At 33.0% G+C, this 13,432-nt stretch overlaps 1 protein-coding gene across 5 annotated transcripts in view; it reads right to left on the bottom strand.

Moving 5' to 3' along the window:
• LOC127508831 (zinc-alpha-2-glycoprotein-like) overlaps positions 1 to 8,132 on the bottom strand; it is a 92,710-nt gene extending 84,578 nt beyond the window's left edge. The window contains exons 1-8 of one of the 5 annotated variants that reach the window (XM_051887217.1): positions 7,938 to 8,132; positions 5,563 to 5,835; positions 5,171 to 5,458; positions 4,800 to 5,084; positions 2,794 to 2,916; positions 2,390 to 2,461; positions 1,130 to 1,162; positions 35 to 89 (exon numbers count right to left, since the gene is read on the bottom strand). In XM_051887217.1, coding sequence (XP_051743177.1) covers positions 70 to 89; positions 1,130 to 1,162; positions 2,390 to 2,461; positions 2,794 to 2,916; positions 4,800 to 5,084; positions 5,171 to 5,458; positions 5,563 to 5,835; positions 7,938 to 8,022 — 1,179 coding nt within the window. In that variant the 5' untranslated portion in view covers positions 8,023 to 8,132 and the 3' untranslated portion in view covers positions 35 to 69. Of the gene's footprint in view, positions 1 to 34; positions 90 to 1,129; positions 1,163 to 2,389; positions 2,462 to 2,793; positions 2,917 to 4,799; positions 5,085 to 5,170; positions 5,459 to 5,562; positions 5,836 to 6,402; positions 6,612 to 7,937 lie in introns of those variants that run through there. The other 4 variants (XM_051887212.1, XM_051887214.1, XM_051887213.1 and 1 more) reach the window with 4 other exon arrangements.
• Positions 8,133 to 13,432: the final 5,300 nt, after the last annotated feature.

Raw genomic sequence — 13,432 nt, 5'->3', positions numbered from 1 at the left:
ATTAAAAATGTGAGCATAATTCTGGCATACGTACATCATGTTAATTACGGCTTTGGACAATGTCTTCCATTAGACAGCTCCATTGGCTCCTGTAATAAGAGGGAAATTGTTATGAGAACAATTTGCTTGCAATTCATGACAACATTTCGTCCAAATCTTGATGTAGGCCAAAATATAAAAGATAAGAGTGTAGTCTCAAACTACTTATAGGTTTGTGACTGTGTATTTTATTAATATTTTACAATTAACCTTAAATATAAATATACTGTATAATCAATCACATTTACATACTTTATGACTCAAAATCTGTTGTACTAAGAATCTTTCTTGAGTATCTCTGTTGAAACTCACCAAACTACAGCAAGAAAACTGTAACACATTTGTGCAGTGTTGCCACAAATGAACCACTGCTGTGTCATCAGAATGTAATAATTGCATGTAATTATTATTATACAGTATTTAATGTAATTATATTAATGTAATAAAATGTACATAATGTAATTTTCTCAAAACAAAGTCTTACATTATTTTTATTTTATTTTGTAATCATGGATAAGTGAATATTTTACAATAATATTTTACAATAATATTTTTATTTTATTTTTTACAAAATGACCGATCGTTTGGCTAGATAAGACCCTTATTCCTCATCCTGGAATGTTTTCCTCAAAAACCATAATTTATTTTTGACTGAAGAAAGAAAGACATGAACATCTTGGATGACATGGGGGTGAGCAAATTATCAGGAAATCTCACGGTAGACGCGCATCGCCAATCATCGGAGCACCCCTAGTCCATGCAGTATTTTTTGTTAAAAATGCATCAATGTTTGTTATGCCTTTAAAAGAATACTATTGTTTTGGTATAGAAACTATGACAATGTTTTTGGTGAGTTCATAATGTAATAAATTTCCCACAATTTAAAAATCCTTATTAATTTAATCTCCAGTAACTAAAAATTATTACATTACAAAAACTACAAATTATTACATTACAAATATTTTATTATATTAAGAATGTAATACTTATTACATTATGTGCCAATATTACATGTTGCTGTGTTTTTACAATATGAGTTGCTACACAACACTTAGATTTTTCTAGTGTACCTGCACTGTTAACCACTTACCTCCATTGGGAACATGTCCATTGCTGTTATTTCCTATTGGGAAGTCCAAAGTGGAACACAAAAAAAGATAAACACAGAGAGATAATTAATTAAGCTACACATTCCTACAGTCTATGTACATCTACTGACAACATATAGTTTATATATTTAGCTACTAAAATGAGTTACAAAAAAGACTTGACAGCTGATTAGCATTAATAATGACAGTAGGTAAATTTGGATGCTGTCCCTTTAAGACTGACTGCACCGATCCATTAACTTGAGCCTTGTCTTTCTCAACTGTACCTTCACTTAAGACCTAAATGGCTTTTGTTTACTTAAAAATACATGGTCACTTTGACACATAGGTATGTGTATTTATCCGTTCAAGCCCAACTAGGCAGCAAGAAACACTCAGTTTCGCCCTCGTGCGTTCTATGAGCAGCGTCATGTCAGAGAGCGCGCGCATATGCTGAAATAAGTTGTCTTTTGCTGCCAATTGCGCTTCAACAATTTAAAACTACTTGTTTTTAAACCGCAATGCTTAAAAATGGATGCAAACATTAAGGTTTCATTACTGCGCAGCACAGCAACGTCACGTGAGTGTATCCGTGATAGAGACGATTGTCCAACATCTACCGGTTGACAAATTCGGTTAATCATGTCTACCGGTATATCGCCCACTCCTACGAGGTACTAGAGCACATTTGCACATAAACTGTTCAAAAGCGGCACTTTCGTTCTCTTGATAAACTAAAAGACATTGAATGAAATTTGTATATATACATGGAATGAAAGACTGATTGTCCTGCATCTTGGCTAGCTTATTTTGCACAAGAGCATGATCTATTTAAGTCCACATGTCATACTAAAAAGAATCTATGCTTCTACCACGGTTTGAGAGCTGTAGTTCCAACCACACAACTTTGCGATGCTGTTTGCGAATGTTCGTTGGAACTATGGTTTTGGGAAACACCAAATCTCTGCATTATGTTATCTTGCAACCATAATTGGCCAACAATGCTTTTGGGAACCGCACCCCAGAATGTTAATCATTAGTAGCAGAAAACATTCCCTGTCAAAACATAACCACTATGTATTTTAAGCAGCAATCTATCCCATTTGTGCCCATCAAAAACATTAGAGAATCCAGCAGTAGGACCATCCACTACAGGACCTCTAGTGATAAAACTGTTGTACTGTATATGTGAACACCCCATAATACTTATCTAAAGGGAAATATAGATTCACTCCAATTGAGTCCTATCTGAAGCAGCTTACCTGGGAGAAGGGTTTTGTCTGTTTCATTAATATGTTTAGGTACTCCATTTGTATTGCTCCGATTTAGGAAAACTAGAGAGGATTACAAATAAAGATGAAAAATACAGTTACAATCTACATAAATTGCTGTCAGAAGTAAAGAAGTGAAGTCCGGACCGCATAATTAAAAGGTATAGTTTTTAAAAGAAGGTTCATTGTTTGCAGCTTAACCACATTAATATAAAATTTCAATGGACAATTTCAAGATTTTGGACATACTGCTCACCCCAAAGTGAAACAATAGTTTTTTTTCTCTCTCTCTCACTTTCTCTGAAGCAGTTCTGTCAATGTTGACAGTTGAAGCAACTTTATTTAAGAATTAAAAAGATTGTGCCCAGAATCTGTATTTGTGTCGTAATACTCACCCATTTTTTTAGTCTTATAAAGGTAAACGCAGACCCCAAGAACAACAGCTGCTACAGCTACAGCTCCAATCACAATTCCAATAACCATAAAAGAGCCTTCATTACAGTCTTTGCATTTTCCATCTGGAAAAAAAATAAATAAATAACACATTGGACAATGGCATGTAAAATATAAATATCTACTATATTTAGAAAACTGAAATTCAATTCTATTGATAAGCCTTTAACAATGTCATTTTAAAGTCATTTTAAGGGGTCATAAAACACTAAACTACATTTTCTGAGATTTTAACAAGCGTGTTATATCCATTAATTTTAATTGCCAGAGAAAACGGTTTAATTTTTAGCTGTTTGGCACTTAGGGTTTAAAATCTTCATAGTGTCCAGTGTTCATCAATTCATCAATCTGGTGCACTTTGAAAGTTAGTTCACCCAAAAATGAAAATTCTGTCATTAATTACTCACCTTCGTGTCCTTCCACACCCGTAAGACCTTCGTTCATCTTCAGAACACAAATTAAGATATTTTTGATGAAGTCTAAGAGGTTTCTGTCTCTCCAATGCATCTACTACTCCAAGGTCCAGAAAGGTGGGAAAAGACATCATTCAAGTACTCCAAGTGGCTCCAGTGGTTTAAACTTAATTTTATGAAGCGACACAAGTGCATTGTTTGTGAGGAAAAAAAAAACATAATTCACCACTTTACTTACAAAAATATTGATCTGCAACACGCATTCATGAGAGCTTCAAGACGCGCGTGTTGTGTTCAGATTTGTGCATCAACTCAACACACATGCACACATGAGCTTCACAACGAATGCGTTTTGTTCGCGAGAGCTGACATTGTTGCGTAAACACCCTTTGGATAATATTATTTTGTAAATAATGTGGTCAATTATATATATATTTTTTTTTTTTTGCAAAGCACTCATGTCTCTTCTTAAAATTGAGTTTGAACCACTGGAGTCACATGGAGTATTTTAATGATGTCATTCCTACCTTTCTGGACCTTGGAGTGGTAGATGCATTGGAGAGACAGAAACCTCTCAGATTTCATCAAAAATATCTAAATTTGTGTTCTGAAGATGAACGAAGGTCTTACGGATGTGGAACGACATGAGGGTGAGTAATAAATGACAGAATTTTCATTTTTGGGAGAACTAACCCTTTACAGAGCTCTAACCCATATTCAGTGTGCAAATTGAACAAAGAAAAAAGTCAGAATATCACTCTTTTAGTTGTGATATAGTGTCTCAGTCTACATTACACTACATAATAATAATATTAGTTAAGATTAATAGTCATATATTGTAAAACAGTTCACTGCATTCATTCACTATGAATTGAGACACGAAGCTGATCACGTGCTGATCATGTGAGCAAAGTGCTCACTTCTCTTTGCGCAATGCAAACAGTCTTTAGCGATTTGGTAAGGACACAAAGCCTTATCGTACTTTCTCTTTTAGTTTGTTTGACAGCAATGGCGCAAAACACAACATTAAAGACCTTTTATGTTATTATGAGAAGTTTAAATATATTTTCAGGCCACTACAATCTAGTTAATGGGGAGCACTGAAATCTATTTGTGGTCTATTTGCGCCACCACAAATAAATCAATGTATAGGAAACACTGGTGTCACTGTCACAGGTTGTGACTTTTGTCACATTATGGTGTACTGATGACTCATCAGTATCTCATAATTATTCATGAGATAGTGTGTGCTATCCTATGAGAGACACGTTCATGGACCGCAAGTGTTTGTTTTCGCTTTGTGAGAGTTTCTGCTTGGCCTAATTTTTCTTCCATAGACCCGTAGCTCTCAGTAAACACTGCAGGTGACATGATAATCACAAACACAGAGATGTACCTATAATTTCACTAATTGCTCTCTAAAAAACTTACAGATCATGCTTTTAAGTTGTTTCAAGTAGGCATTGCCATCCTTGATTTCTCAGAGGAAAAACCCCTGCTTTAATGATTGAATAAATGTTTTTTGCTTTGCCTACCCCATTTCTTGATAATTGATCCTTTGAGAGTACTGTGGGACACATAACAGTCATATTCAGCTTTTTCATCCTCCTTGATGTCCACACTTTTCCTCAGCTGGAAGGTTCCATCATGGTTTGGTCTGACTCCTGTGGATTCAACCTCATCATCAGGCAGGGGTGTTCGATATTTCCTTATGATCAACATGACGTCTTTGGGGTAGAAGCCAGTGGCTAGACAGGTGAGTTTCAGCTTAGTTTTGTCACTGGTAGACTTTTTTGCAGACACATAAACATCTGGAGGAGCTGAGGACACAGAAATCAGTTTATCAATCAGTTCCATCTGACAGCTGCAGATAATCAACAAATACAAATACTGTACTTTTACTCACAGCCATTTCTGAGTTCCTCGTCTCCATATTCTCTGAATTTGCTGAGCCAGTCCACACACTCTTTCTCCAGGTAGCCCTTGGTGTACTGGTTTAGGATGGGCACATTATCCCATTTCCTCTTGGTTGGAAGTGCTGCATCAACAGGGGCAACCCACTGAGACTCCTTATCATCAAAAGACAGAAAGTTATCTCCATCATAGCTGTACTCATCAATGCCTCTGAAAAAGTTCAGTTTATTTCCATTTCTCTCAACTTCACAACCATGTCTCCACTGAAGTACATGAACATCTGAAAAGGACATAAAACAAATGAAAAAAATGTTTGTGAGATGATAATAACAATATAAGATAATTACATGTATATGCATTTTAAAATGTATCACTGATCCTCACCTGATTCACTGTCATTCATACGGTTCATCAGAATGTGGACGTTCACATTAAACCACTGTTCTTTGCTCTTTCTTGACTGGGTGCCTTTTTCCCAGTAATCCTCCTGCATTTTCTCTTTCATCCAGTGCTGTGTGGGAATCTTTCTCTTTTCCTTGCTATTATAATAGTCAATCTGTCTGTCATCTAGCAGACCCATAGCAGTGAATTCATGGATGCCCGGCAGATCGACAGGTTTGGACAAGGCCGTGTAAATGTAATACAGGGAGCGTTTTTCTGCAATACAGAATAATACAATAGGCTATGTATAAAATAAGTGTATTTGATAAAAGGGGTAGTGCAGATCAAATATGAGGTGGGTGAGGTACACGCAGAAACATTTCAGTTACAGAAAGAACTAAACAGACTAAATCTACTGTTATACAAAACAGAGGAACATTTTAGTGAAAATTCCCCAAAAGCAATCATAACGGGATCTGATATAGATTTACTATTTTCAGGTAATTATGTCAGAATATATAGCCTATCCAGTAGGATTACACTCTTTTGATAATCCGGCTAATCTTGGTAACGTTATATCGATCTTATGATCAGTAATAACAAGGCCGCCATGTTGATCGACGTCAAATTTGTGGATAGTAACTTAAAGCTTTTTTATTTGACTAAATAGGCTATATATTTAGTTATATAAGTATACAGATACACTTTTAACTTTTAAATTTAAAACTATGTAGCGTAATCAAATTTTAATTCTGTCGTTTCAAGGCCGTATTACACCAGGAAGCGCAAAATGTTACTTTCACTTTCTTTCTCTAACAAACGCAGCAAACTGTAATAATTTACCTGCTTGAAGTGAAGGAGAAGTCCCGCAGAGAAACAAAAAACAAAGCAAAGCAAAACTCTTAGTCGCAACACCCGAGCCCATGATTAAAAAATCTCTTGATTAGGCTTTCTAATTCTGCTGATGTTTACTGATGTCTGAACTCACGCACTTTCAACGACAGAATCTGACTGCAGAAAATGGATGAATTTAAACCAATAAGAAAATCTAGAATGACAATTTCTTCCGTATCTGGGCAGATATAGTCAATGTTAAATCAACAACACATCCCTTAAAGGTGCACAGCCTAGATTGATTTATTGCCTTTAAAAACACAACAACGGGACAGACAGTTAAATGTTTAATAAAACATTATTAATGATATTTACAATAAGCAGCATTCCAGCCTAAAAGTTCGTTGCTTGCCTGTTACATTTACTGTTGTCCATGCAGTTTGCTAACTGTAGGCTAATACTTTTTTTTTTTGTCTTATAAAGATAGGTAACATTACAACCGAAACTGTTTTATAATAAATGGATTAATGTGGAATAATGGTATTCATGTGGGATCCATTTATTCTAAGACATCCTCTGATCCGTTTGATACCATGAAAATGATTGTAATGGTCACTGCATTGTATTATGTGACATAACAATATAAAATAATGAGCAGAAAGGAATAAACTAATGTAAAAAAAAAAAAAAAAAAAAAAAAAATCAATCACATTAAAAATATTTTACAGAATAAGACATTCAATAGTATTATATAGTTTTATAGAATATTCAAGATAGCAATAATAATAATATTGTCCCTTTAAAGGGCAATTAAACTAACATTTTATACCTTAAACCTAAACTTGTACAGGGATAAACAGGAAAATAATGATTCAGTGATGCCAATAGAGTTCACTTGCTGTAAAGCAGCTCTAAAAAGAAAATAGTGACCAGCTGAGGTCAGTTTATTAATACTTGTCAAAATACTTTTGATTTTTATGTAAAAAAATAAATAAATAATAATAATAAATAAATTAACCAGTTAATAAAGATACAAATATCAGTATGAAAAGTACTGAAGGTGTACTCCCTAAAACAGACATATATATATATATATATATACACATACATACATACATACATACATATAACAGACCTAATTCGCTGAGGAACATTTTAGTGAAAATCCCCAAAAAGCAATCCTAACGGGATCTGATGTAGATTTACTATTTTCAGGTTATTATGTCAGAATATATATCCAGTAGGATTGTTTCTTTTGATAATTTGAAGCGGCTAATCTTGGTAACGTTATATCATATTATGATCAGTAATAACAAGCTCGCCATGTTGATCGACGTCAAATTTGTGGATTGTAACGTAAACTTTTTTGACAAAAAAACATATATTTAGTTATATAAGTATATAGATACACTTTTAAATTTCATTAACTATGTAGCGTAATCAAATTTTAATTCTGTCGTTACAAGGCCGTATTACACCAGGAAGCGTAAATTTTTACTTTCACTTTCTTTCTCTAACAAACGCAGCAAAATGTAATAATTTACCTGCTTGAAGTGAAGGAGAAGTCCCGCAGAGAAACAAAAGACAAAGCAGAGCAAAACTCTTGGTCGCGACACCCGAGCCCATCATTAAAAATCTCTTGATTAGGCTTTCTAAATATGCTGATGTTTACTGATGTCTGAACTCACGAACTTCCAACGAGTAATCTGGCTGCAGAAAATGGCGGATTTTTTAACCAATAAGAAAATCTAGAACGACAATTTCATCTGTATCTGGGCAGATGTAGTAAAGCAATGTTACTAAATCAACAACACCCTTAAAGGTGCACAGCTTACATTGATTTATTACCTTTAACCCTAAAACTGGCGACGTATCCTGTGGGATATAAACATTTGAGAGGCTGTGGGGAGAGTCAGGGAATGTTTAGGTCTCATTTCTTGGTTTCATGTTGAAAGGGTGTTTCTTATGAATATTTAGATATATTGACTTTGTTTATAAATAAACAAAGGGCAGCATTTAAAAACAGCATGACCCCCTTTAGTGGGAAATCTATTCACCTTCTGATAAAACTTGATATATTTAACATATTTACAATATTTGGAGGGGACTTAGGCTACATGTTTAAAAAGTTGTTGTTGAGTGTTAGCTTATTACATTAATTTTTACATTTTTCATAATCTGCCTGTAAATGTTTGTATCCCCCAGGATACGTCACCAGTTTGGGGGTATAAATCAGTTGAAAACAGAATGCTTGTTTGGCAATGTGTGTTACTACATATTAACCAAATTTTTAAAACCACTTATTCTCTCATAACTTAGAGCAAACATTCTTAGTAAAATTCTGTTGAACAATAAGTATAATGCCTATTTATGAATATATTAGACTACTGTATCATATTTACTATGCAAATTTCTAGGGCCTATAATTTATCAATATGACCAGAACTTTGCAGAAAATCCTGTTGTACAGAATCTACTTCATGCCTTCTGTCTTCTGATTGATAGTGCATACTTTTTTTTTATTTTTTTATTTTTTTATCAAGTAAGGTCTTTTTTTTTACTCATAAATCTTTAATGATTTTTTTTATAAAGTAAAGATAAACATTTACTGGACTGAAGCAACTTGGCTTTACTTGATTATTTATGCCTCATTTTTTAAATGTTATAAATAAAAAATATTTTTACATTGTTTTCATGTTATGTAAATATCAAATATGACACAACAGGCTTTTGGGGAACATTAATTTGTCCATTTCTCAATTATCATTGATTTGCATATATCTATTTATCCTGGCGTAAGGGGATAGAATATACAGTTTGTACAGTATAAAAATCATTATGTCTACACCTATGGAGAGTCCCAACAAAGATAGGGTGTGTGTGTGTGAGAGAAATGAGACTCAAAAAAATACATGCAAACTTGTAAATATATATGCATTTTTTTTTTTTTTAGCATCATATTTATACATCTGGCTTTTATAGCTCATAGGCTATATGCATTTTTTGCAAATCAATGATAATTGTGAGATGGATGAATAAATGTTCCCCAAAAGCCTGTTGTGTCATTTGACTTTTACATTAACATGAAAACAATGTAAAAAGTAAAAAATGGTGTATGAATATGAATAATCAAGTTGCTTCAGTCCAACATTTACTTTATAAAAATCATTAAAAATTTATGAGCAAAAAAGACTTTACTTGATTAAAATAAGTATGAATTATCAATCAGAGGACAAAAGGAATGAAGTAGATTGTGTACAACAGATTTTTTCAGCAAAGTTCTGGTCATATTGATAATTTATAGGCCCCAGAATTTTGCGTATTAAATATGATACAGTAGACTAATATATTCACAAATAGACATTATACTTACTGTTCAACAGAATTTTACAAAAAATGTTTAGTTTAGGTTATGAGATAATAAATGTTTTAAAAATTTGGCTTGCCAATTTGCATTGCCAAACAAGCATTATTTTTTCAATTAATTTATACTCTCAAAGGGGTGACGTATTTTGGAGATACAAACATTAAAATAAAAAATAAAAGTCATGTTTTTAAAAAAAAAAAAAAAAAATCATGAAATTTTATTATTTATGTCCTAATTAGATGGAAAATAGCAATAAATTAATTTTCTGATTTCTCTTTATGGTCTTGCCCTTTTTAGGGCTAGTATGAAATTTAACTGTGCGTACTTAACTTATGAGTTTGCATTATAAATGTATTCATAAATATTGTTTATCACTTATTGTTTATCACAATGTGTTAGAAAGGATGTTTATTGTATGATGTTAGAGAATAAAATGTTTTAAAATAGTTTAAAATGTTGTAAAAGGCATTGCCAAACAAGAATTCAGTTTTCAATTAATTTATACCCCCAAAGTGGCAAAGTATCCTGTGGGATACAAACATTAAAATCAAAATTAAAAGTCATATTTTGAAGAAAAAAAATCAAAAAAAAAAAAAAATCAAGTTGTATTATTTGTGTCCTAATAAGAAGGAAAATAGCATTAAATTAATTTTCTGATGTCTCTTTATGGTCTTGCCATTTTTAGGGTTAAAAACACAACGGGAAAGAATGTTCAAAAAAACATTATTAATGATATTTACAATAAGCAGCATTCCAGCCTAAAAGTCCGCTGCTTGCCTGTTACACTTAGCAAACTGCATGGACAACAGTAACTGTAGGCTAATACATTTTTTTTGTCTTATAAAGATAGGCTACATTACAAATGAAACTGTTTTATTAAATGGATTCATGTGGAATAATGGTATTCATGTGGGATCCATTTATTCCAACTTATAAAGACATCCTCTGATCCGTTTGATACTATGAAAAGTGATTGTAATGGTCACTGCATTGTATTATGTGAAATAACAATATAAAATAATGAGAAAGGAATAAACTAATGTAAAAAAAAAACCAAAAAAAAAACAATTGCATTAAAAATATTTTACAGAATAAGACATTCAAAAGTATTATATAGTTTTATAGAATATTCTAGATAGCAATAATAATAATATAAAATAAAATAAAATAAAATAAGGGCAATTAAACTAACATTTTATACCTTACACCTAAACTTGTACAGGGATAAACAGGAAAATAATGATTCAATGATACCAACAGAGTTCACTTGCTGTAAAGCAGCTCTAAAAAGAAAATAGTGACCAGCTGAGGTCAGTTTATCAATACTTGTCAAAATACTTTTGATTTTTATGTAAAAAAAAAAAAAAAAAAACCTATTATTAACCAATTAATAAAGATACAAATATCAGTATAAAAAGTACTACTATAATTCGAGGAGGAACATTTTAGTGAAAATCCCTAAAAAGCAATCCTAACGGGATCTGATTTACTACTTTCAGGGTATTATGTCAGAATATATATCCAGTAGGATTGTATTCTTTTGATAATCCGGCTAATCTTGGTAACGTTATGTCGATCTTATGATCAGTAATAACAAGCTCGCCATGTTGATCGACGTCAAATTTGTGGATAGTAACGTTAAACCCATAGGCTATATATTTAGTTATGTAAGTACAAACCCGATTCCAAAAAAGTTGGGACACTGTACAAATTGTGAATAAAAAAGGAATGCAATGATGTGGAAGTTTCAAATTTCAATATTTTATTCAGAATACAACATAGATGACATATCAAAAGTTTAAACTGAGAAAATGTATAATTTTAAGGGAAAAATAAGTTGATTTTAAATTTCATGGCATCAACACATCTCAAAAAAGTTGGGACAAGGCCATGTTTACCACTGTGTGACATCTTCTTTTTATAACAGTCTGCAAACGTCTGGAGACTGAGGAGACAAGTTGCTCAAGTTTAGGAATAGGAATGTTGTCCCATTCTTGTCTAATACAGTCTTCTAGTTGCTCAACTGTCTTAGGTCTTCTTTGTCGCATCTCTTTAGTCCGGATGACAGGCGTCCCAGTTTTCCAAAAAGAACTTCAAATTTTGATTCATCTGACCACAGAACAGTTTTCCACTTTGCCTTGACGGCCTTGACCCTTACGCACAGAGATTGTTCCAGATTCTCTGAATCTTTGGATGATATTATGCACTGTAGATGATGATAACTTCAAACTCTTTGCAATTTTTCTCTGAGAAACTCCTTTCTAATATTGCTCCACTATTTTTCGCCGCAGCATTGGGGGAATTGGTGATCCTCTGCCCATCTTGACTTCTGAGAGACACTGCCACTCTGAGAGGCTCTTTTTATACCCAATCATGTTGCCAATTGACCTAATAAGTTGCAAATTGGTCCTCCAGCTGTTCCTTATATGTACATTTAACTTTTCCGGCCTCTTATTGCTACCTGTCCCAACTTTTTTGGAATGTGTAGCTCTCATGAAATCCAAAATGAGCCAATATTTAGCATGACATTTCAAAATGTCTCACTTTCAACATTTGAAATGTTATCTATATTCTATTGTGAATAAAATATAAGTTTATGAGATTTGTAAATTATTGCATTCCTTTTTTATTCACAATTTATACAGTGTCCCAACTTTTTTGGAATCGGGTTTGCATTTCCAGCTAATAATTTTAGTTGTTCAGCTTATTTAGGCTATTTCAGTTTATTTCAGTTTATTAGGGATGCTCAACGTTAACCAACAGTATGAAGTTAGACCAATTAATTGCCTATAAGTTAAACAGTTTAAAAAGAAATGCAAGTAATTTTTCAAGTATAATAATTATTCAATATATTTTAAAACATTTGCTGCATGGTTAAAATATATGCTGTATAAAACTGTAGTTTTGGGGGGAAAAGATAAGGTCACTTTTTATTATTACATCCAGAAATAATGTAAAAATACTGTTTACAAACCTAAACACAGATAAACATAACTAAAAGCTATTTTAGTTCCCCTCACTCCACAACAAATCCTTTAAATTAACTGGTATTAAGAACAGAAGAAGAATGAAAAAAAAAGTAGGCCTATTATCAAGCCAAAACGAAATCATTTAAAACGAAACTGAAACAGAAATGGGTACTGGGCTCCCATAGCCTACTTCTCTCATTCGGCACGAATCCAAATGTTTTATTATTCACAATGTATTTGGATGCTAAACTATTATTTATTACAAAAACTAAGCTGCGTAATTCACTTGTGTTCCAATATTCAAGCAAAACTTCATCCTTCACATGCGCAAAAATGTGCTTGTGGTCACGCTGAATGGCACAGATTGTACTATGCCGGACCATTTAAATTGAGCAGTTTACTTTTTATATGTTTGGTTGACTATTTTATTTTGATAATGAACAGGCTGCGATGTCAAGTTAGCAATGCTAGAATAGATTGTGCAGATTGCCTCACATGCACACACACACACGCACACACACATATAGTACATCAGTCGTGAATTAGCTGTTGTCATCAGAGCCACCCTGACTCCATGTCTGCACAGTAAAAAAAAAAAAAACACGTAAAAAAAAAAGGTGCAATGCATGGCAGCACAGGGTGCCAAACGTTTGCCATTAATGGGAATAACGGTGATACACCATGAACTGAAGTAACGTGTTTA

The sequence above is a fragment of the Ctenopharyngodon idella genome, chromosome 3 (genome assembly GCF_019924925.1).
Source record: "Ctenopharyngodon idella isolate HZGC_01 chromosome 3, HZGC01, whole genome shotgun sequence".
In the NCBI taxonomy this organism is placed as follows: domain Eukaryota; kingdom Metazoa; phylum Chordata; class Actinopteri; order Cypriniformes; family Xenocyprididae; genus Ctenopharyngodon; species Ctenopharyngodon idella.
The sequence above is the reverse complement of the archived record's forward strand: the minus strand, read 5'-3'. Positions and strand labels throughout refer to the sequence as shown.